The sequence below is a fragment of the Lobosporangium transversale genome, assembly GCF_002105155.1.
Source record: "Lobosporangium transversale strain NRRL 3116 chromosome Unknown BCR41scaffold_18, whole genome shotgun sequence".
NCBI lineage: Eukaryota > Fungi > Mortierellomycota > Mortierellomycetes > Mortierellales > Mortierellaceae > Lobosporangium > Lobosporangium transversale.
In genome coordinates this window covers 341,457-366,414 of record NW_019028996.1, presented here as the reverse complement: position 1 = coordinate 366,414, position 24,958 = coordinate 341,457, and the positions used below count along the sequence as shown (strand labels likewise).

The 24,958-nt window shown below is 36.4% G+C and overlaps 5 protein-coding genes across 5 annotated transcripts; all 5 read right to left on the bottom strand.

Moving 5' to 3' along the window:
* Positions 1–4: 4 nt before the first annotated feature.
* BCR41DRAFT_60298 (hypothetical protein) lies at positions 5–1,895 on the bottom strand. Its single transcript, XM_022030934.1, has one exon. The coding sequence runs from the start codon at positions 1,602–1,604 to the stop codon at positions 159–161; it is 1,446 nt and encodes a 481-aa protein (XP_021881439.1). The 5' UTR covers positions 1,605–1,895; the 3' UTR covers positions 5–158.
* A 478-nt stretch (positions 1,896–2,373) lies between these two features.
* BCR41DRAFT_305832 (hypothetical protein) lies at positions 2,374–2,836 on the bottom strand (the record flags this gene model as incomplete). The annotated part of the gene is made up of 2 exons (XM_022020808.1): positions 2,374–2,546; positions 2,671–2,836. 2 exons carry the CDS (start codon positions 2,834–2,836, stop codon positions 2,374–2,376), a joined length of 339 nt encoding a protein of 112 aa, XP_021881438.1.
* Positions 2,837–4,606: 1,770 nt separating this feature from the next.
* On the bottom strand, positions 4,607–5,062 carry BCR41DRAFT_396231 (hypothetical protein; the record flags this gene model as incomplete). The annotated part of the gene is made up of 2 exons (XM_022028787.1): positions 4,607–4,615; positions 4,853–5,062. The coding sequence occupies 2 exons, from the start codon at positions 5,060–5,062 to the stop codon at positions 4,607–4,609; spliced, it is 219 nt and encodes a 72-aa protein (XP_021881437.1).
* A 15,156-nt stretch (positions 5,063–20,218) lies between these two features.
* Positions 20,219–20,578, bottom strand: BCR41DRAFT_353502 (hypothetical protein). Its single transcript, XM_022024163.1, has one exon. The coding sequence runs from the start codon at positions 20,562–20,564 to the stop codon at positions 20,391–20,393; it is 174 nt and encodes a 57-aa protein (XP_021881436.1). The 5' UTR covers positions 20,565–20,578; the 3' UTR covers positions 20,219–20,390.
* Positions 20,579–22,520: 1,942 nt separating this feature from the next.
* Positions 22,521–24,739, bottom strand: BCR41DRAFT_353500 (ubiquitin conjugating enzyme Ubc15). Its single transcript, XM_022024162.1, has 7 exons — positions 24,536–24,739; positions 24,091–24,155; positions 23,937–23,974; positions 23,381–23,478; positions 23,164–23,198; positions 22,891–23,034; positions 22,521–22,716 (listed from the first exon to the last, which is right to left on the bottom strand). The coding sequence occupies exons 1-7, from the start codon at positions 24,576–24,578 to the stop codon at positions 22,639–22,641; spliced, it is 501 nt and encodes a 166-aa protein (XP_021881435.1). The 5' UTR covers positions 24,579–24,739; the 3' UTR covers positions 22,521–22,638.
* Between the last annotated feature and the right edge of the window lie 219 nt (positions 24,740–24,958).

The following is a 24,958-nucleotide window of genomic DNA, read 5'->3' as shown; positions in this document are numbered from 1 at the left end:
AAACAACGAAAAAAGAGAAATGGATAAATCAAACTTGCTTTAGAGTAAAAAGAGATTAAATCCTGTTACATTAAATAATAACATCTTTAAAATTTAAAAACAATACAATTGGCTCTATATACGATCCTGAAGGAGTGTCAGAAAATGGTCGATAGCTATCACAGAGTCGATGAGGATGAGGAGGAAGAACCTCTAGAAGTGTTTCCAGAAGACCGCCGCCGCCGTGGGTTGGGTGATGTTGATGATGTCGCAGCCTTAACATGCTGTTGTTGCTTCTGCTGTTGTAATAAGGGTTGTGTATCGGTGACAGGAATGATATCAGATACAACAAGCATTGCGGGACTGTGCAGCAATTGACCCTCACACTCGTTCGTCAATGCGGAAGATAAAGACGATGTTACACCAATTTGGTTCATCAGCTGTTTGGAGTCGAAGAGATCATCCTTGTTTTTTTTTGTATCCTGCTGCTGCTGTTCTTGCTGGTGACAATCCTGCTCCTGTAATTGCTTCTGCTCCGATTTGATATTAGGTTCAAACTTTGTTGATAACTTGACGGATGATGATGCAAGGATGGCATTAGCTTGCTCAATTGTCATGGCATCGATTTGCTTTGGCGTATAGTCCATCAAAGTCAAACGAACTCTCTCCTCAGCTGGTATCATGGATCGAGTCCGCTTAATAGTAGGAGGAAGTGAAGGGGTTAACTCGGATTCAGCTGTACTTTCCGGTCTGTGGTACCCAAACATGGAACGAAGTCGTACAGGAATATATTGGCGTCTTGAGGTGGCGTCGGTTTCATATTGAAATTGCTCAGCTGACTCTTGGTGTTCATTCAGAGATTTTGGAAGTCCTTCTTGAGGCTGTTCATTAGCGTTATTATCATCACATTTCTTCTTTTGCAGAGCTTCTTGCTGCTGCTGTTGTTGTTGTTGTTGTTGTTGTTGTTGTTGTTGTTGTTCTTGTTCCTGCTTAGCTCTTTGTTGTTGTTCTAAAATGGCATTACGATGTTTAGCCAATTCTAACTGAAGTTCCTGTTGCTGCCGCATCCGTTGGCGTTGTTCTAATTCGATCTGTTCCTCCATCAAAAGTTCTTGCCGACGTTGTTTTTGTTGTTGATATCCTTTAGCTTGCTCAGATGTCATAGGCGGAGGTGGGGGTGAATAACACGCATGTTCATGGCTAGTGAACGGGACAATTGAAGCCCAGCGGACTGAATTATACGATAGTGAAGACCGCGATAACCCCGACGAGAACGGAGGCTGAATAAATGATAGGGGCGCTGGATGTAATGACAATAATGGCTGATGCTGCCGCCTGACAGTCTGTCGAAGAAGGCCAGTAGCAGCCGTCGACCAAGACGCTGAAGGTGCCATGAATCTTTTTTTTTTTTTTTTTTTTTTTTTTTTTTCCTTTTTATTGAAAAGAAGACAGGAGTGTGTACTATTTGTTTTATTAATGAAAATTAGGATGCAAGACTTAAATAGAGAGAAAAGAAAAAGAATGTGTAATGGAATGAGGGATGAAAGATGGGAAGGAGTTTTGTTTTGTTCAAGGACGAAGAGTGAGTGCAAAGGTGAAAGTGAAGTGACAGAGGCGTGAGACATCGAGAAAAAAGCTCTTTTTTTAGAAAGGAGAGTGAGCGCACCTGACCTTGGCCAATTGTTGTCCTTTGTTCTCCACAAAAAATACCCACAGGCTCAAAAGCTTTCCCTTCAAGCCCAAGTCCCGTCACACATCTTTGGCCATGGCTCTCTAACCATTTCGACTACACCACCCAGGAAGATAGTCTGCCCTTTGTGGAGTCTAAATCATTACGTGATTACAATCGTTGGTGTTTTCTAGGACCTAGGATTTGTCTGTCACGGTTGTAGATCAACCAATACCTTTTTCCCATCCAAACCAAAAAAAAAAAAAAAAAAAAAAAAAAAAAGAAAGCCATATATGGCATTGACAATACGACAATACGGATAAACTAAAGGACATTTGCAGATTACTTCCTGTTGCTAATTTATTTCAACTCACATCATCAGAAGAGACGAAAAAAAAGAAAAGAAAATAGTCTTTTTTTTTTTGTCTTTTTATTTTATAAATATTATTAAATTTAAGGATTTAAGGGATAGACAACAAAAAGTTAAGGAGAAAAGCATGTGCTTAGTCTCAAGTGGTATTTGGCATTGTACATCCCATTCTCTCTAATGTTCAAGTTATTGAAGAGATGGAGACGTAACAGATAGAAATATATATACAAGATTCGGAGCTAAGTATACATGGTGGAGGTAGAAGGGATAATAGGGACGCTAATTAAAAACTAATAACAGGATTTTTTTCTTTTCTTTTTTTTTTTTTTCTTTTTTTTCTTTCTCCTTCAGTTTCTTATGAGAACGAAAGAAGATCTGAAGTGCTGTAGTTTTGAAGGAATGGCGTGAATGCAGCAAAAGTCTTGTTCTTATCACCGCGACCATTGTGGCGATGAATACGGATATGCTGGTTCAAATTGTCGCTCCTTGAGAATCTCTTGGGGCAGTTCTGGATAGGGCATTCAAATGCTAAATATTTTAAAAAATAAAATAAAATAAAATAATGTTTAGCAATGTGTGATTTTTTTTTTTTTTTTTTTTTTTTCGCATTGATATAGTACGAAACTAATGGAAATGGAAATGCAAGACTTACGTTTTTCCATGGTGTGGATGGAGCGAACATGGCGTTTGAGATGCTCGGATCGCTTGAAGATCTTACCACAGTCCTCAAAGCGGCAAGTAAAGACCTTGCAGCCAGAGTTATCGGGATTGCAGGACACACGACGACCCCTTGATCGCTTGGGTGTAGGCTTGATCATGGGTGTGGTTGTACCATTGGTGCTGGACGAGCCATTCGAAGCAGAGTTCATGGACTGGAAGAATGGGATTGAGGGTTCGCTCAATGTCCTGGCAAGTGGATAAGTTGTAGTGGAGGACATGCTGCTGCTGGAGAAGGGCGAGCGAGGGGACAAGGGGAAGTCTTCAGAAATGCTTGAAAGTGGGCTGGTAGAATAGCTGTGTTGATGATATTGATTCTGAGATTGTTGTTGGGAGTATAGGTTGTGCTGTTGAGCAGACATGTAATAATCATCGTTATAGACGACCTGGCTGGTGGTGTAGCCGAGAGAGGAGTGATACATGCTACCGGTGGCCTGGTTCAAGGCAAGTTGGCTTGTGAGCGCAGCGGCGGCAGCGGCGGTGGAAGCGGAGGAATCAAAAGTCATGGTCGTGGGGGAATCACACATATCTGAGAGCTGGCTGTCAGAGAAGGACCGGGCCATGGACATCATATATGTGGAAGGGACTGTGGAGATGGAGTTTGCAAACTGCTCGCCAGAGAGCTCGTTCTTGACACGCTGCTGTGAGTAGTAGGCAGCACTGCTGCTATACTCATGAGCAGCTTGGCAGTCGTCGCTAGTGGGGGCAGTCGAGTAGGGCATGAAGGTCTCGTTCTCGTAGACGGATTCTTGATAGTCCTGCTTGGTATTATATTCAGAGTCTGCAAAGAGGATGTTGGCCCGGGCAGGCGTGAATGGGTCCTCGGGCAAGTCAAGGAAGGTACAGGCAACGGGAGAGACGGGGTGATTGCCAAGGATTTGGAGGTGATGATGTTGTTGGTCGAGTTGGGAGGTTGTGGGAGTGAAGCTGTGGTGAACAGGGAATTGGGGAGAAGAGGAAGAAGACGAGCAAGAGGCAGCGGGTGAAGGAGCAGACGCGACTGTAATCGAATGTGACTGCTCGATCTGGTCCTTGTTGGTCTGTGCCTTGTGATGAAATCCTACGTCGCTGGCATTAGCGACGGATGATTCTGAGAGTGCAGGAGAGGCAAGCGCAGAGACAGTCATTTTATTATGAAGGAGATGTGTATGAAAATTATGTTTGTGTCTGGGGAAGGGATAAGTTGGGTATAGTGTGTAAATTAGTGTCCTTTATATTATTATTTTTTTTTTCTTCGTTTTTGCCTTGACAGTTAATCAGGAACAGTAGAAAAGGACAAAAGGTGATAAGAAACAGATCGAAGACGTAACGAGATTGAGATGAAACAGTTTAAAAAGAGGCTACGAATAAAAGACAGATCAGACTAGATTAAGAGAGAAAGAGAGAAAGAATCTGAAGATGAATGGTAGAGAAATAGAGAATAATTGTTAATGAGGAATAGAGAGAGAAATACAAAAAAAAAAAAAAAAAAAAGAGAAAGGGAAAAAGAAAAGGAAAGGAGGAGAAATGGAAGTCCTTTTGTACCATTTTTTGTTTTTTTTGTTTCTTGCGGAGAGAGGGTGTGGATGGGGGGAACAAGAGGCCTCAATAACAAATTCATCATGAGCATGGACATGGCGTGTGTTGTGGATGGGCATTGGGTGAGAAAGTGTGCAAAAAAGTATAAAAGAAATACTCAATCTAATTCAATCACGTAAAGTTCAATGAGGCCTAATTGAATTGCCACATTGTATACTTCCACCAATGACAGAATAGTAAGGAATTCAATTGTCTCGTATATGCGGCTCAATAGTCTGTGTATTCAATCACTCTATATCTCTATTTACTATTTTACGCACTCTATTTTATTTTATTTTATTGGTTTGTTTTATTTATCTTAGCTATACGTTTGTTATATATATAATATATATATAAATATATATATTATATATATATACATTTTAATTATATATATATAACATGGCATTGAAAATCACTTTTTATGTATATATATATTATTATTACTATTACTATATACATATATATATATCTTTTATATACATTCGACTCTATCGAATCCATTTATTAAATACTATTGACTGTTTTAGTTTATGTTTGTTTAGATACACACATTCAACATTCAAACAGTGATTGTTGTTGTTATAGTTGTTATTGTTATTGCTATTGCCTTTGCTTTTGCTTGTCTTGCTTGCCTGCTGCTGCTGCTGTTGCTGCTGTCGCTGTCGTTGTTGCTGTTGTTGTTTTGACCTGTCTACTTGTTGTTGCGGTCGTGACAGACTGAGTGACTGAATGACTGTCTGACTAACACTACCTCGTTCTTCGGTCATCTTGGAGGACAGGGCGGCTAAACAAAGCCCTTCCATACTCCGCCAGGATATGTCCATTGCCGCTGCAATCGCCATTTAACATCGACATTGATACTAACATTTGTCCTGTCCCCATTCTCTTTAGCATTTGCCTTTGCCATTGGCGTTGCAAATCTCTTATCCACATCCCATATCAATCCGTCTGCGCACTCTCTAGGCTTCGCACTTTTTCTTTTTTTTTTTTTTCTTTTTTTCTTTTTTAATATTCTGTCCTAATTGCTCAATCTGCCTCTATCTCACTGACCTTGCTCTTTCGAGTCAAGAGTCATTTAAAGTCGATAATAAATAAATAAAAATAAACGTCATCTTTTCTGTTCATAGTCGAATTGGCTGTATATACTCTGTTTTCTACTGAATGTGACCCTGTCAATGTCTCTCTGTCTATCGTCTATTGTCTATCAGAGCATGTCTCTTTTATTCATTTTTTTTTTTCTCCTTTGATATTTGCTCGTTCTACCTTTTTGGTCTTTTGTACGTGGACAAACAAGATTTCTGGTCTATTTGGTTGAAATAGTCTGTCTTCTCCACAAAAGAGAGAAAACGATAAAAAAAAAAAAATGACCAATCAAAACGAGCCAAACCCGAAACAAAAAGAAAACAGCTGTAGATAATCGTCCTTAGACAAAGAGCCGAGCTTTTCTTTTTTTTTCCTTTTTTAATGCCTTGAAAAGAACAAAGGAATGAACCAAGAAGGAGGAGCTCAGAATAGTACTGCACCACACTAACTTTCATTACAGGACATTAAGATATATATGTTGTTTTTTTTTTTCTTTTTAGAAAAAAAAAAAAAAAAAAAAAAAAGTCTAGACAAGCAATACAAACGCGCAGAGCCGCATAGACCATGTTCAAGCATTTGAAAATGGGGTTCTAATCGTAGATAATTTCCTCCCACTCCCTTTCCCTCAGCCCTCTGCTTTCCAACAAGAATAAAAACAAAGACGCACGGCGGCAGTGGCGCTCAAGCCAACTTTTCTTTTTTTTTTTATTTTTTTTTTTTTTTCAGCCAAGTGGACCATCATCTCATCTTTTTGCGTTTTCCCGCGCAAGTAAAAAAAAAAAAAACGAAGGTCAATAGACCAGACCGGGAAGAGGAAGCGAACTGGAACATTAGGACAAAAATAAAATAAAATAAAATAAAAAAAATAAATAAAGAGCAACAAACAAAAAGCCAGCAAGCTCTCAAGATGATGATGACAATAGGACAGACAAACTGTAAGAGACCGCATAGGAAAGCCTCGTAGCATATCACGCATCACATTCCTACTAGGATAGTAAATGTCTCATAGACAAAAAAAAAAAAAAAAAAAAAAAAAGTGCACATGTATACAATATGCATTATGAACACTTTTAACATTGCTGATTATTATTAATCTTTATTACCGATTTGGAAAGTGGTCAGTGACTAGTGGGTCCATGGTCTAGTGGTCAGTGGTCAGTGGTTAAAAAATGTCTTTTGTCCTGATTTTTCAAAAGATTGTTTCTCTGTGCCTTTGTGTAGAGTTGGGTTCGTTAAAAAACAAAAAAAAACAAAAAAACAAAAAAACAAATATTTAATCGACTCCTACCCAGCTTAAAGGGAAAAGGCCGTTTGCCGTTCTCTTCTTTTTTTTTCTTTTTTTTTTTTTCGCGTAAGAAAGAATTCAAAAAGCTCTTTGAGCAATCAGTCTCTTTTTTTTTTTTTTTTTTTTTTTTTTTTTTTGCTCTGTTCATCAGTTATTACGCACACATATTACTATCAACGTTAAATTAGAGACGTCACGAGAAGAGATTGCAACAAAATCATCATTGTGTTTATGTCCATGCCTGGCTCATACGCATAATATCAAGTGAAGTGGTCATTTTTTTTTTTTCTTTTTTTTTTCAATAGAAAATATAGAACAGGAATGGACCCCTTTTCTATGCTCAATGCTTTACTTACATTAATAATGTTACTCTTAGTATTCTATTATTTTTACTATTAAAAAAAAAAAAAAAAAAAAAAAAAAGGAGACAGACAAGGCGACGGGCTGGCAACATTATACACTAATCAAAATGTCCTATGGTGGCGGTGGGGTCACTGACACTTTATCTTTTTCCTGTCAAAGCATTAAAAATAGCAAGAAAAAGTCGGCAACTAGCTGATTGACTGGCTCGTGAGGCTATCATGGGTGTCATATCAAACGCGTGTGTAAGATGGCTGTGCAGTTTTGAGGCAAAATCGGTGGCTTCGATCATATAATATATACTATATAGATATTATATGTTTGTAAACAAGCTGGTGGAGACCTCTCTGCACGTGTGCGCGTGTGATATGACATTTTTAGTCCAAGGTTCCAGCCTTTACTCTTTACTACAACAGCTTTTTTAGTAGCATGAATTGCAATTGGGCGAAGACAAGAAAGTAAGCAGATGACGATGACGATCAGGACACGGGCCTTTTCCTTTTTACACCTGAAACCCCTCATCCTCCTCCCTCTTTATGCCTTGCCCCGATTGGTCTATTGGAGCTAGGTACCAACACTAGAAGCCATGTGGTGTCAGTAATGACTATTACTCTTTGACTATTAAAGTTCTCTTTCCGAAAGAGAGAGATAGAGACAGAGTGGGCAGAGAGAAAAACAGAAAGAGAGATAGTTTGTCGTCCTGCAGGCTAACATGGATATCTAGACTCTAGACTCTTGGTCCCGTTTCATTTCAATCGTCAATAACTGGTGCGTATGGCGGGCCAACCTTATGCCTATGATAACCATCTATCTGTCTATCTATTTGTCTATATGAGCGTTGAAATAGCTCGTTTTTTTTTTTTTTTTTTTTTTATTTTTTATTTTATTTAATTTATTTTGGTTTATTATATTTTAAATAAAGAGAGCATGACTTTTCCCTTTCTCTTTCATACTAGACTTCCATCATGCTCTGCTCTACTCTAGACGACCACCTGGTTGGTTGGTGTGTTGCTTCTGCACGTTGATAATAATAAAACGTTTTCTCTTATGAACTACCTTGGTGTAGGATCATGTATTTCTGCATTTGGTTGATGCATGCAGCATGAATCTCCAATAAGAAAAGGGATCATGTCAATTACAGGAGAGGAAGAAGGCTGTTGTGCTAATAATTAATGTAAAGCCAATAAACCAGTGAAGATCTTAATTCCGCTGAGTTTGCCAAGATCTTTTTTATCTATCCATGTATAGATTCTATTAATGTACCTTGAAGCACAGGGTTCTTTTAATAATAATAATAATAAAAAAAAACGCAACCGAGAACCTGACAAGAACAACTCAATTCTATGATAAGACTTTTTTTTTTTTTTTTTTTTTTTTTGTCATTGTCATAGCAAATGCCTTCACGTCCTGATTTTTTTTATTCGTTATCACACTGACGATCTTCTTTTTTCCCTCTTATTCCATTATCACTTTTGTCGTTTATTTCTCTTTTTCTTTTTTAGCTTTTTTTTTTTTTTTTTTTGTTTGGTTGTTTGTTTGTGTGTATGAGTCGGCTCGTGGCATTGGAGGCGAAGTTAGGACTCGGACTCGGTATGGAAACATACAGGGAGCTTCTTGCTACTGCGATTCAATTTGATCCTAGCAAGTTTGCGATACAATGTATCCCAGACTCCCATTCTACTTTCTAGTCATTTTGACCTGATGATATTGACCGCTTCGATCTTCGGAAGAAAGAAAAAAAAAAAAAAAAAAAAGAGGTCAATGCTCGATAGAAACAAATCCAATGTATGCACATCTCACCAGCTGGAACTTTTTTTTCATGCTTTCAATTTTATGAAGAGTATTATGACGTATAATGATGCATATTATATAGGCTTCCTAGCTTCCTTGCATGAGGTACATGTATGTGGAGTCGAGCCAAGGAAACTGTCGTACACGCGTGTACCGCGCACATTGAAGATAATCAAATTGAAACCAGAGTGAGGGGTTTAGGATGCAATTTTTTTTTTTTTTATGTGGAGACATTTCTGTGCATTTCTGTGCATCTCTGTGCATAGGAACGCTTGTGCAAATAAACGAGCGCATCAAGGTCGCACAAAAGAGAGCACTCTCCGAAGACTGAGCATTTGCATTCTTTCTGTTTCATGATTTGGGACATTAAAATTTCCGCGCGTCCTAGGTCTATAACACGCTGCCTACATTTAGTAGCTTTGCAAGACATGACTTGGAATAGATTCTTTTGACCATTGGCCTATAGTAAAAAAAAAAAAACATGTGTATATGCGTTCATACTGGTTGGATGAATGATCGAGACTACTGCTGGTCTTTAAGCTTTGTATTTGACTCTTTTAATGATAACCACCTTGTCGGTCTTGACATAAAGGCCCAAAAAAAAAAAAAAAAAAAAAAAAAAAAACAGGAGTTTTTAGAAGAAAGCAAACAGGAATAAAGCAAACAGGGACTCGAACATATCAAGATTGGAAGGAGTCTTCGATTATTTACTGCAGGATCTACGAAAGAGATGTGCTCAATAGGGTCCTCTAAAGGCAAACACAAAGGCTAGATTAGGCCAAGACCAATATTGGACTAATTCTTTTCAAGAAAGGTAAAACAGCAAGTAGCCTTTTTTTTTTTTTTTTTTCCTCGAAGGGGGGACAAAATGGATGAGTAGGACTCAAGGCTGTTGTGCTTCAACATAAAGGCCTTGCCTTTCCTTAAGAGTGACTAATCGTGTAGATGCTTCAGGAGTGGAAGTAGAACGAGGTCAATTGCAGCCAAAAAACCACATCAACCTGGTGTAGTTGGTTAGTCTGTCTGGTGTACAAATATTTATGTCCATGATCAAGATTGCTGCACAACCCATAGAATGTGTATCCTTTCTCTCTCCCTGCTTCCCCTTGTCCCTCCTATTTCATCATTGCTATTTATTATTATTTTTTTCAATCTCGCTTTTTTCTTTTTCTCTCTTTCTCTCTCTTTTTTTTTTTTTTTTTTTTTTTTTTTCCCTTGCTTTGTTGCACTTGGCTATTCATCATTTGTCCTCAATGTCGTAGAGATTGCCAACAAAGGTAAGGTAAAGAGATAAGTAAACAAGGAACAATGTCAATCACAAGGGCAAAAAAAAAAACCCTGCATCAATGAAAGGAATGATGAGAAATTCATGCATGAGGGATATATTGGCAGAAGGAGGTGGCAAGGTAAAGCTTGCCGATATGGGTTCCTTACATGCATGCCTTTGTTGTACAAATGATATTCTTGGTTGTCCCAGACATGGATTGATGCCACTTAAAAGAACCATCAAAGCGGAACGATTATCATGTGATGGGATAGATCAATAGATCAAAATGAACGTCCTAGTCATCTAGACACTATTTGAACTTTTTTAAGGAGGCTGCTATCCTAATCAACTTGAATGGCGCTGCCTTTGTCTTTTAGTTGCTTTGACATTGGCTTTTAGCTGCTTTAGTATTGGCGAAGTTGCATGTGCACCTCCAAGGCGTAAAAAGAAAAAAAAAAAAAAAAATTAAAAAAAAAATAATAATAACCAACAGCTTTCTTGATCCCATTACTCGGAAAAAGTTGAATTGGTACAAGGCATGCATTTAGACCACACACAATCAAAAAAAATTTTTTTTGTTTCCTTTCCTGCACTCCTTCGTCATTCTTTCTCTCGGCACATAGCGCATCCGACCATGAAGAAAAAATCGAGAGAAGAATGAAGACTTTATTGCTCGAGAGAAAAAAAAAAAAAAAAAAAAAAAGCCATTCTCCGTATAGTATGTTCTCCAGTTTCCTGCAATCCACCTTCTGCACTGACCCAATCCAGGACAAAACCCCCCACAGTCCTGAACTCTATTTTAACAAAAGTCCTTCACCTACAAAAGGTCTTTTTTTTATCCTTCCTCCGTCTCATATTCCTCACCTTTGAGTAGTGCAGACAGCTTGGCCGTTTTTTTTTTTTTTTTCTGGTCAAGACTGAAATATCTACAAAAAAAATTAATCATCTCTCTCTCTTTCCTTCTTTCTGGTTTGATGAGGAAGACACCCGATGGTGTAAACGTGTTTTGAATCTTTTATTAGACAGCTTACAAGACAACTATTTACCCGTTTGTTCTTAGTTTTAATCCACCTCTGAATTTGAATGTAATGTGGTTTCCTGAATTAAAAAAAAAAAATTTCTTTTACTCGGCAATTAGCTCCAACAATGTTTTTTATGTCGAAGCTACTCAAAAAAAATAAAAAAAAAAAAAAAAAAGAAAAAACGAGGGGTTTTTTCTTTTTTGTATTTTGTTTTTCTTTTTGTTTTTGTTTGTGGTTTGTCTTGATTTCCTAATGGGAATTATCCTCGCTCACAGACGCTGCAAGGCCGATTGCTTACGATAATGCTCGATGATGAAAGGAATGAAGGGGGAAAAGGGAAGGTAAAAACCTGGATACGAAGTTTTTTTTTATTATTGTTATTATTTTTTTTTTATAGAAACTATATTTCATTTTTATTTTCCCTTGGTTTCTACAAACTTTTGACGCGTCGAGGAATGGATCACAACATTTGAGCACTGGTTTTAGTTTTTCTTTTTTTTTTTTTTCTTTTTTTTTTTTTTTATTCACGTTGTTAAATCCATCGGCATTTTTTATTCGATCATGACATCAACATATATACCGATTATCAAACAATAATCAACATCAACATCAGTAAAAGGAAAGAATGTATATATATGTCTATCAAAGAATCATTAAAGTTGAGAGCCCAAACATCCTTGTGTACTGTACTTGCTTGGAAAAAGAAAAAGAAAAAGAAATATACGACCTGATATAGATGAGTCAGTATGAAAAAGAAAAAAAAAAGGTATCAACAAGGAAAGAGTTTTCTTTTTTTTTGGGTTAGATCTATCCTTGGTGATGCTTTGTAGAAATCTTCCTCTTTTTGATTTGACAAAAAAAAAAAAAAAAAAATTGGTTCCTGTTTGTGCGCGACTCTACCTCATCACGCATGGTGTTTTTTGCCTTACCAACCCATTCGTAAACAGAGAATATGTCCATTAATGGATATCACGATTCAGGGGTGTTTTTTTTTTATATTCTTTTCACCCCACATGTTCGAACACGTTTGTACACAACATGCTTGACAGTGAATGCCTTTCCCCACTTTACACTGCATACGATTTTCAGCCACACGGTAAACAAAAAAAAAAATTAAAAAACTACTTTTTTTTTTTTCCCGCACGGTAAAGACGGGATAGAATTGCTCATTAAAAAAAAAAAAAAGAAAAAAAAAAATACAGCAACCATCTTAGTCTATCCAACCCGTCGGGCCATGGGAATAAAACGCACCGTCCACTTGACGGGAACAAAGGGAAATGAAATGGAAGATTTTTCTTTTAGCTTATCAGACGGAAAGAATATTTGCAATTTCGCTAAGGCCACTTTCGCGTGTCGCGTCAGGTGTGAAAAATGGTTGCGCATACAACACACATCACATTTCTATAGATCTATACGAAAAAAAAAAAAAAAAAAAAAAAAAAACCTACGCTAACAACATGGTTTTCTAGTAAAAAAAAAAAAAACTTTGCGAAACCTAGCAAAACTCTGGATGCGACGTTGCATACAGTACAAAATTCTGAAGTTGTTTAGTATGACTCGATCAGAAAAAAAAAAAAAAAAAAAAAAAAAAAGGTTTTATTGTCTTTTTTCTGTTTGCTGCTTCGCCTCTGCCTTCATCTGTCTTTGTTTCCTACAGTAAAGTTCTATGTTATGCATGCGTAGACAACTTTTTTTTTTTATCTTCTTCTTCTTTTCTTTGTAATCAAAACGCGACAGTAGAAGACTAGGCTAGATCCTTGCAAAAATAAAAAATAAAAATAAAAAAATGTTTTTGTATACACATTACATGTACACACAACACAGCTTTTCCTCGGCATTTCCAATAGACCGTCAGGCTCACAAAGCGGAGACTTTAGCAAAAAAAAAAAAAAAAAAAAAAAAAAAAACAATCGATGACTACATGTACATGCACAATAGCAGTGACAGACACAAAGAACAGACATCGAGACGGAAACAGACCAGAGAAAAAGAAAGTAAACGCACTCATGACTCGTGACATGCAAGCGGATGATCACGGTACCGATTATTATTTCTTTGATTCCATTGCCCCTGAAATTGTAGACGCATACAGTGGTACATTGTAGACATTAATGCATGCATTGCAAGATTATTTGTTTGTTTTTGTCAATATTATAAAGATGATATTTAGATAACATTATACTAAACGTGTTATAAAACACTGCACGTTTTATACAATACATTTTGAACCAGGCCAGGCGGACCTAATTGAATTTCTTTACATTCAAATGTTGTAAATGCCTTTTATTGAGTTTATTGAATACGAGTTACCAGACGTTTATAACCAAAATAAGAGTAAAGAAAATGGTTACTGCAAAAAAAAAAAAAAAAAAAAAAGGAAAGACACGCCATCAGCCTCATCGATCTCGATGTGTGTGTGTGTTTTTTTTTTTTTTTTTTTTTTTTTTTTAGCATCAATAAAAACGCTATGCATTAACAGCCTTTTTTTTTTAAAAAAAAAAAAAAAAAAAAAAAAAAAAAAAAAGTGAATGCTCAAACCTTTTTTGTCACATTATCAAGGAAGATGGACGGAGTAATTAAACATTTATTTATTATATAATAAAAAGAGCGATAGGTATGATAGGGTCTTGTGAACCAAGTCAGAGGAGCATTAGGAGAAATGAGCAAGAGCAATAGAGCTGTGTATGCATCAAATATATAACATTACATCGACGCAGATATGCAAGGCAACCATGTGCATGTGTTCAGTATAGCCTTAGCAAGAACCTTTTTTTTTTTTTTTTTTTTCTCCGTGGATTCAATTATAATAGACTATCAATCTTGAAAGGAAAAAAAAAAAAAAAAAAAAAAAAAAAAAAAAGTGGTGAGAGACTAGATTTGACAAACTTATTGATGACACAGCTCTGCTCTCAAATCACTAGGGGGACCTGTGTATCTGCAAAATGTCGCAACGACTCCACTCCAAAAAAATGTGCTAGCAGTGGCTAGCAATGCATTTTAAGCATTGTATTATATGCATAGAATGCATATATTCCATCCACAGTGCCCAATGCAAAAAAAAAAAAAAAAAAAAAAAAAAAAATTGCCTGGCCCATTCGCCCAACCAGCTCCATCAGGTCAAACACGAGAAGGAGCGGACTTTGCAAAGCTCAACTCACATTACCACATTACAAAAGAAACCCTATCCATGGTTTCCTTTAATTCGCTCTAACGGGCTAATGGGACCATCATTTTGCCATTTAGAGAACCACTTTTTTTTTTTTTTTTTTTTTTTTCAACCCCATCCTTTTACAACCACGCCATTTGTTTAGTGTTGGACAAGGATTTATATTCTTTGTGCTAATGTTGTTACATAAACCCTTGTATATTTTCCTGTAAAGGGCTCTCTCTCTCTCTCCTTCCCTTTTTTTATTTTTTATTTTTATTTTTTTGTGTCTCCAGTTGTATGGGGATATCCATGTTGTTGTTGGTGCAACCCGGTCTAGTCTCAGCCAGAGTTGCGCTTGTTTAGTCAGCCAAGGGCTATGGCGAACAAGGTCATCTGCCACTGTGCTACTGTAGCTGTTCTATTTTTCTTTTTTACTTGGGCTTTGCTTTTGCTTTTAGTTTCTATTTCCTTGAGGATACCCTGCCACCGCTCATTACTCGAGGATAAATGTATATTTTTTATGGCGTCTTTTTTATTTTTTATTTAGCGCTATTGTCACTAGTCAAAAGAGGAAATTATTGCTTTTTATTTGATGATTAGGATTGGTGCGGTTTCTTTTATCCTACCGAAAGGAAAATCACACTCTCAGGTACAGTACGTAAAATAGAATCCAAAACGAACCCGTGTAGTTTTTTTTTTTTTTTTTTTTTCTTTTCTCTTTTCGATGGGCGATCTAGTTGAACAAGTTTATGTAAGAATGTGTATAACTTGTATATATATATATATTATTAGAATGTGTACTCAATGACAGGTACAACAATGCTAAAAAGCAAGCCCATACACACACCAAAGGCTACTCATTACTCTCTCAGACAGACCAAAAGGAAAATAAAAAAAAAAAAAAAAAAAGTTTAAACAACAATAAAAACAAACAAACAAGTAAACTGTGGAGAGAAAGAAGGAAAGAAAAGAGACAAAGAAAAGGTTTGTCTACAAAAGTATGTATACCAATAAACATGCCATCATTTCAAATAAAAAAAAAAAAAAAAAAACAATCACCACAAGGACAAGGTTGGCAAAGTGGCATGTAGATTGGCTTTCTTTTTTTTTTTTTTTTTTTTTTTTTTTTATAATTTTATTCATTTATGATTTTTTTATATTACTTTGTTTTTCTACATGTGCGCAGACTCGTGGTCAAGATTATCATTCAAACAAACACATAAGGTCCTAACGGTCGTGAAGGAAATAAAACATTTTACGTAGATAGATAGTCTCATGACCCATCCATCCTTCATCATCACCATCATCGTCCGTCCCTTATGCAAAAGTCCGTTGATGAATAATTAAAGAAAAAAAAAAAAAAAAGTAAATTGTATATTAATTGTATTAAACAGAAACAGGGCATAGCGCGCATACATGATCAATTTCAAATGCATGGGCTGACCGATTAGAAAAAGAAAAAAATAGAAAAATAAACAAAGAAAATATATTTATATTTTTATAAAAAAAATAATAAAAAAAAAAAAAAAAAAAAAAAAAAAAGTGGCAAAGTTAACATGATCACGAAAAGAGCCACAATAGCGTAAAGAACCACAACATTAGAATGCGCGATATGCGCGCACAATTTCGATTCCTTTTTTATGGGCTGTATGTTGGACTCTATTTCTGTATGGAAAATGGGAAAATCCAATTTACTCTTTATGCTTCCTTCCTTCCTTCTTTTTTTTCTTTTCTCAATAATCGAAAGAGCCGTTTGAGAAACGGAAAAAAAAAAAAAAAAAAAAAAAAAAAAAAGGGCAAAAGAATAAACAAATGGATAAATAAAACGCAACGCAAAGCAACACAAACGCGCAAGCATTTGCTGACAATTATTGTACTCTAGACTTTGTCAGCAAGGGGGGGGGGGAGAGGACAAGAGGGAGGAGGCTGTTTATGTTTCTAATACTATCTATGCATGCAATGCCGATTGCCGAATGCCGAATGCCGATGCTGTGAACACGTATACAACACGCGTCTTATGACTGCTGGTGCATGGGCGGAGCTAACTAAAGAAGAAAAAAAAATACATCTTTTATTATACAAAGGTGCATGCATTACGTGCAGAGCAGAAAGATCGTTCGATACATTGGGCAGAAAAAGAAGGTCAGAGGAAGGGAGCGTATCATCTGACATGGTACCACCATACCAGTCGGAATAAGCATATACATGATATATACATATCTATATCCGACGCACGCCGTAACCATGCCTATGTTGATGTACACCAATGCTGAATATACTCCATGGAAGTCTATTTTTGTGTTGTTGCTGTTGTTTTCTCTCTCTCTGTCTCTCTCTCTCATTTTTTTTGTACACCCAGTTGGAGTGGATTTACTTGTGGACAAATATTTCATCACTTTGAAGGATTCCTTAAACGTGGCAGGCAGGCAACAATAATATTTTCCGCATTGACAAAACAAGTGGCAAATATCATGCATGTTGGAAAAATAGCACTAGTCCAAAGCGATGTGGTCGACTGTAGCGACAATGAGATTGCGAGATCCAGAGATTTGAGGTTAGGAGAGCCTAGTTTTTTTATGCGATGCATGGATTGCCCAATGCTCAACAACCTGTTTAGTTTATAGGTAGAGTTGATAAAGAACGAAGAGAGACTAAGACTAATCGAATGTAGCCAAGTTTTTTTTTTTTTTTTTTTATTTTTATTTTTATTTTTTTTTTTTTTTGCAAGTGAATCCAGGGCCAATTTGTCCATTTTGGGCAAGCAACTCCAATGGTTTGATGGGTTTTTTTGTATGCATATTCTTTTTTTTTTTATGCCTTGATCGAGTTCCTTTGTTCTTTCATTCGTTTTGGTTTGCTTCGTTTCGCTTTTTTTTTTTTTTTTTTTTTTCTATCATAAACAAAGCTGCATAGTTGCTCGATCGCTTTCGTCATTTTTGTGTTGTTCAAATACTTCTTTCAAGCAAAAAAAAAAAAAAAATCCTGCAGGACCAACAATAACAACTCGAAACAACACGAAAGAGATCTTGACATGAGCCTTGAAAAACTGTCCTGTTTATCCTTCTCTTGGACCTACAATCCCACCAATGTACTCCCCCCCTCCCCCTGTCTTGTTTACTTACCCTGTGCTTACCCCTGCCCCTACGGTGCATGCCACTGTACTAGCATAACAACGAATCGAACCATACCAATCGCCTGGCATGCTGACACTCTTCTTTTGTTTGTCCATTAACAATTTAATGTCCTGCCAAAAAAATAAAAAAAATAAAAATTGCGATACGCTACTGGATATATTTTGGATAAACAAGTATTTGCAGGAACCCATGCATGATTTTCAAATCAAGTTGGACCTTGGATCTTGGGCCTCAAAAAAGGGTCAGTGTGTTACATCTGGTCCTTTGCAGTTCTGATTTTTTATTTTATTTTGCCCAATGAAGCTTTGACTGACACAAACATCGTAACGTTGATGTAAATTTCTTTTTTTTTTTTTTTACTAGGGGAAGAAGTATATGTAGAATCCTAGTCTAGCTTGGCCCAGCCTACGAGAATAAATAGTGGAGAAAAGAAGAGGGACCTGGAGCTGAAACTTTTGTTTTCTTAGACAAAAAAAAAAAAATGGTACGATTCTTCTCTTTATTACTTGAACCACATGAAACTCAAAACGCGTTTTTTTTATTTTTGTATACATCATACAAATAGTTCATATATAAATATATATATAAATAATTTATATATTTTTGTCAAAAAGTAAAAGTCTTTTTTAACTCTACGATAAGATTGGATAGCGAATGGCCTTTCTGCTCTCTTTGAGCTTGCTTGGCCGGTGAGCGAAAGAGTGGGGTTAGTACATGTAGCTCGTAACATATATACAGAGGATGATCCTTTCTTACATAACCACCTGGTCAGTGAGCCTCTTAGAACCGAGTTCTGAGAAAAGCAACACAATCAACAACAACAAAAGAGTTTTTTTTGCGATCACTACCGAACCACCACAACCACAATCACATTGATAAAATAAAAAAGAGAGCTCTGTTTCGACCAGAGCGGAGGAAATCATTTCAGTGGCTAGACTAACTTTCAAACGCAAAAAGATGGGTTACACACCTAAAAAGACGCTTTTTTTTTTTTTTTTTTTTTTTTTCAATTCCTTACAATAGCCAAAAAGACTTTAATAAATATTATATATCAATATTTGTATAAATAAATGAATAAAAAAATCAGTTCAACAGTGGAGAAAAAGGTTTTTGTTTTGCTTGTGCGGCGTTACACTAGAACTCGTGCCTGGAGGGTGTCCAAATATCTATAACAAGCAGAGACTATGTGCGTAAAAAAGAGAAACACAGAGACAAAGAGTAAAGATTGTGTATTGATGGACAAGACAAACAAAAGTACGTGCGAAATCATTACGATGTCATGGATGGACCAACATGGTTACAAAAAAAAAAAAAAAAAAAAAAAAAAGGTTTTCTTTCTTTGTTTCTAGACCACGTTAATACATGTCTTTTATTGTCTTTGATGCCACGTTGTTTACATTTGTATATATTGATATTCATCGATATAGCTCCTTCATCATCCTCATGATCCATAACAGAAAAGTTTTTTTTTTTTTTTTTTTTCTCCGCTATACTCTACTCTAACAAGGTTTATTCTAGCCATAGTACATGTATAATGCTTTTCTAGCTTTTTTTTAAGCTTAAACGTGAAGCGTGGTCAAGATTATAAACATGTATATTTTTATACAGTACATGTATAGTGCGTATACGCCTTTTAGGAAAATGGGATTTACAAAAGGAGTATTTATTCCGAATCGCGCTACTCCGGTTCAAGCGGAGTGATAAAAAAAAAGCCTTTGACAACATATACATATTTAGATACAAATGTATATGTACAGTATAAAAGGCATGTTCGCATTTGGGCAGATATAATATATTATACATGTATTATATATATATATATATTATAGCATTATTAGATAATATCGGACCAGGTGATCCATCAACGGACATAGGACAAAGCTGGATCCAAAAAAGAAAAAGAGTAACTCCGTAGCATACGGATTTTTTTTTCTTTTTGGAATAGTTGACTGACTGATACAGATGGGGAAAGGAAGTAAGGGAGAATGGGAGTACAGATTCAGATTCCAGGAACAGGTACAGCTTCACAGGTACAAGTTCAGGAACAATCACAAAGTATGACATCTTTGTCCAACGTTTGTCTGTTTATTTACCTTTTTTGGATCACTGTTCCGTCATTATGTCTTCATCATGATTTCCAATGTCCATCGCCCGATTTTCCCAGATTCAATAGGATGATCCGATGATACTAATTAGCAATACATATTCACAGTTCCTGAATCCCGAGTCTGGGCTCTTTTTCTTTTCTCTTTATTCTTTTTTCTTTTTTTTTTTGTGCGTGTGTATGTGAAGATTTTCAATAAACAAGACATCATCACTCTCTATCCTTCAAGCTCTTGTTTTTTTTTTTTTTTTTTTTTTTTTTGGAAGTAACAACAGTTAAAGTGTAGACTATGTATATATAAACATGTATGTATTTGTTGTTGTTGATATTTGCTGTGGTTTATTATTATTTATTTTTTTTTTTTTTCGACGCTCTTGGTGCTAGCGTTCTTGCATGGTCCTCGCGTTGTTGCAGATGCTATTAAGATGAATAGTCGATCTCATTGCCTAATTTGTGCAAAAAACAAACAAACAAATGCCGGTGCCCTTGAATGAATGAATGAATGTGAAGATCTAGAATGTCAAAAGGCGATGATGCTATGAGATATGTAGAGCCCTGTCCGCCTTCATTCTGGGTAACAACGTTAGGACCTCTTGTCTACTAAACACAACTATGCAACCTATTCAACGGATACCCTGGTCGTTTTTTTTTTTTTTTTTTTTTTTTTTTTTTCTTTTTCTTCGCCCTCACTGAACTTGGTGAACAGGACCAGAGCTGTCCTCAAGGTTACATTAGTCGCATCATCACTTTTTCTTTCTTTTTTACCTTTCGGTAAACATTTCTTTTTCAAAAAGTCAGTAGTACACATACGTTGTACATACAATACATTTATAGAAATGAACGCCCGTTGAATGCGATCCATGTCTTTTGTAGAAATCCTTGAAACCTTTGTACACTGGGGCTAGGTAAGAAAGAACGAGAACATGTATAAATCATAAACGGGTTTTTCCTTAAAGATAGTATGGATGGATAGTATTTGAAGTGAAATACACGTTTCAGAAAAAGAAAGGTACATGCATTGAATATACTTGGAGCAAAACAACGTGAATTGTCTAAAAAGATAAAATTGCATCATGAATGCACCTTGTTCGACTCTGGATATACCTGGGTCCTCTTTCTCTTTTTTTTTTTTTCGCGCTGTAAAGTTTTTTTTTTTTTTATGCGCGCAATCTGGGAGGTTAGTCAAGGTCATCAACAAGTGGAGAAGAGAGACAAGAAGAAACACTTTTGCTTACACATAACATTTTACACATTCACGCATACAAAAGAAAAAACAGATGGAGAGAAACGAGATATGCAAGTAAACTTTTTTAATACCTTCCAGAAAGAAGTTTGCTTTCTTTGGGGGCCCTTCGTTGTATACATGAAGGAGATATAAAACTTTCGTTTAGTCTAACTTTATTAGCAATGGTTAGTCTTTTTGTCCCTGTGCGTTCCTTCATTGAATTTTTTTTTTCTGAAGTCTTTTTTTTTTTTTTTTTTTTTTTTTTGTTGGTGATCCATGCGCGAATGACTTTGCGCATAGTTGTGTTTTCAAATGTTAATGGAAAAATATCAATCATCTCTTTTTTTTCAATCTCTCTTTCAGCCTTGTCAACCCTGTCTGCCTTTGTCAATCACAAATGGCAAAACTAGCTGCAAGGGTGCAGAATGTGGAAAGTAACATAAAGTAAAAAAATAAAAAAATAAAAAAAAAAAGAGAGAGGGTTAGATCATAATGATTCAATATCCGGGTCCGTTGTGGAACCATCTTCCTGTCGACACCGCGTTTGTTTGTGAATACAAAAATCCAAATCAATCCTCGCCCAATATTGCCTTTGTTGTTTTGTACACTAACAAGGCGTCTATAAAAAAAACTCTTTAACATCCTCTTTCTACTGTGCTTTCGCGATCTCCTTCCCCCTTCTCTTTACTTGTCATGCATAGCCTTGACTAAGAAGGTTCAATTGGATCAGCTGAGGTCTCTTTGAATATCAGACTGTGATCATGGGCTCTCATGCCATGCTAATGCTGTGCCACATCGCGACATGCAAAGTATCATAATCCCTCTGTCTCCTTGTATCTCTCTCTCTCTTTTCTCTCTCTCTCTCTCTCTCTCTCTCTCTCTTTCTCTCTCTCCTTGCTTTCTTATTCAATGAGTTAATGGACTGTAAATAACAGCATCATCGATCTGCACATGCTTTCACAAACTCTCACTCACATTCACACACCCAATACACGAAAAAAAAAAAAAAAAAAAAAAAAAAAAATACGGCGCATTATGTAAGAAGTAATGCCAACTCAACTCTCAACTACGCCCTTCGCGTGCTTTGGTAAAGAGTGCAAGGTCACGTTGATTCTCTCTTTCTTTCTCCTTTCCCTTTCTCTTTCCCCCCTCCCCCACCTTTTCTTTTTTTTTTTTTTTTCAACAATGAATAGATGTACAGTATATACTATTCATTCTATTGGACTCTAATAAAATGAGCAGAGCACATACATGCATCCTACGTAGTGACTTAAAGACAATGGGAAAATATATGCATTCCGGATCTTGTTGCCGATGTTAGATGACATCAAATAAAGTAGGAATAACTAAACAAATAATTAAGAAATAATTAATAAATTAAAATAAATAAAATAGAATAGCAGCATCCTGTGGTCGCATGTCCACTCTTTGATGCACAGCTAGTCAGTCAATTGACTTTGGTATTTTCATTCCACCTTCACTCTTACTCTTCTTATACTGCGCCATCAGGACAAAAAAAAAAAAAAAAAAAAAAAAAGATCGACTGATCAAAAAGACCAGAGACCTCCTCGGAACATTTGTCATCACAGTTTTTCCGCATCCTCTTTGCTCTCTTCTCTCCTTCCCCTGACTAAACTTCGTCATTAAGACTAATGTTGAACAATACGCGCAGTTATATCTTGGCTAGGGCTTAATAATCATCTCTACGCATACAAAAAAGTTGCCGCAGTCCAGATGCAAAGCCCATTTCCTTCTGTACCTGACTACGCCACACAATGAAAAAGAAAGAAAGAAAAATAATAAAAAAAAACGCAATACTTTTATTATTACAGCCAATATCAGGCAGCTATCTCTTCTTCTTTCCCATTCATGACCACAAATGTTCTTGTAACAATTCATTATTGTCCAATATTTCTTTTGTGATTTAGAATTCATCCGCTGAGCGTCTTGCAAGTCGCTGAACCTTCTTCTTGAACGATGGGTAATTTTCGCGCAACTCTTTCTACAATTTTTTTTTTTTTTTTTTTTTTTTTATCGCCACACATAAAGTAAAAACAAAAAACAAAAAACAAAAAATAAAAAAAAAATTATTGAATAAAAAATATCAAAGTTACATTAGCCAAATGATTTTTACATTGTCCATGCTGATACTGATGCTCAAGAATGGGTCACTTACTGCGGCCTCAATGTTTGCTGGACTTTCGTCATTTGGGCTCGAGAGCATCGAGATGACACTCACAAGAATCGTCTCAACAGTGTGGACCGGTGACCAGCGCTCACTCGCCTGTTCATATCCATATTTGTCCTCACCAGGGGGATGCTGAAAAAAAAAAAAAAAAAAAAAAGAAATTCAGCGGGAACAAATACGAGCCCAAGGTCACGTTTTAGTCAAGGTGTTCCTATTCCGCCACCTAAATATTTACCAGTGCTGCATGATGATATGACTTACCAAAATTGAGATGCAGACCTCTCCATTGGGATACACTGCAGAAAAAAAGAAAAAAAAAAAATGAAAGAAAGAAAAAACCACAGTGGAAAGCCCAAGATGCAAAAATGGTTAGATGATTCCATAAACATTCGCCTGATCATATTCCATGACATTCAGCCTATAATATTCTCAAAACCCCGACATATTCCCATTATTTGACCGTTCATCGATTCTTTACCATTTGGGTGATACATTTCTGTTGTGAATTTGAGCTTTGGTGGCATCAGAGGGTAATCGGGAGGGAAGGTCATGATAGCCCTAAAGAAGCCGCCCTCACTATAAAAATTCATGTAAATGTAGAAAAGAGGTCAGAATCCCAAAGGCCTAAAGAGCAAATCTATTCCAACAGATGGCTTTGATCGCCGGTATATTCTGCTTTTTCTTTTTCTTGATGCCATTATAAGTATATGGAATATATCATTGCGGCAGCAAGGTCTCCAATAGATTTGACGAATATAAAAATCTGTCTCCAAAAGTGTGTGTCGCTTCTGTCAATTCTTGCTGCTCTCTTTTTTTGTGTGTGCTTGCATGCGTGGAACACTGTTGTTTGTGCTCAGTAAAATCCTAGATGACATGATAGATCCCTGAAAATGATGGCGAGTCCTGGCTATTTTCAACTTTGCTCCTTCTTCCCAAAACGCCATTACAAATAAACAAAACAAACAAACAAAAAAAAAAACAAAAAAAAAAAAAAAAAAAAAAAAAAAAGCCAGGGATAGCAGACGAGATCTTACTAAAGTGTATCCTGTGGTCCCATAATGACAATCTCCCACTATATAACGTGAAGATTTAGAAAGAAGATTGTGTTAGTATCTAGCACAGAATTGTCAGAGATCGTATCGATCCTAATGTTTTTATCCTTTTCGTTTTTCCAAACTACTATAGTACCTCGAAGATGTTATCATCATCGACTAGGCCAGCCGAGAAGCCCTCGACAGGATTCTTGGAGAGCTCTAAATGCAATAAGAAAGAAAGAAAGAAAGAAAGAAAGAAAGGGAGTGATTAGGATTTCTTGATAAACAAAATGGCCTGTGCCTTTGTGTGGCATGTGGGATTTTCTTCTTGATTTCTATCCTCCCGCCCCTTTTTTCCTTCCAGCGTGGTTTAACCAATGAGTCACAAGTGAAGATGAAATGTCGCCATCATTCATCTTTGAAAGGAGGACAGACAGACAGATTGTAGTTTCAAGAAAGATGGATGACTTGTTTGTCTTTCCATTCCTTCATTACTATGGGCAACAGTCTGTATGTCTGTATGCTGTTCGTGTCAGGTACAATTTTTGATTAATTTTTAAAAGTATACTATTTTTTATTATTACTATTATTAAGCTTACCTTTGAGTTGGCGTTTGAGAAGGAGCGTTGACTGTTCGGACATCTTGGTCTTTTCTTTTTCTTTTTCTTCTTATAAAGTGAGGGTAAAGAGAGTAGGTTTGAACAGGTCGGAAGATAGAGAGAGCGGGGGAAAGGAAGATGTATAAAGAATGGAGGTGAATGAATGAGCGGGTATGGGTTGAAGAAGAAAAAAGGAAAAAAAAAAAAAAAAAAAAAAAAGAATGTTTGAGAGAGGAGTTTTTTTTTCTAATTTTATTTAGAAGGTATTTAAAGTACACAGGTCCTGTGTGAGTGGGCGGGTGTTGTGGAAAGTGAAGGAAAAGGTTCAATGCAAGGGGGACGAATCAAATATCCCTGCACCGTCAGTCAGAATGCTACACCACACTTACAACAAGCCACTCAACTACCACTTTGCCACCTTAT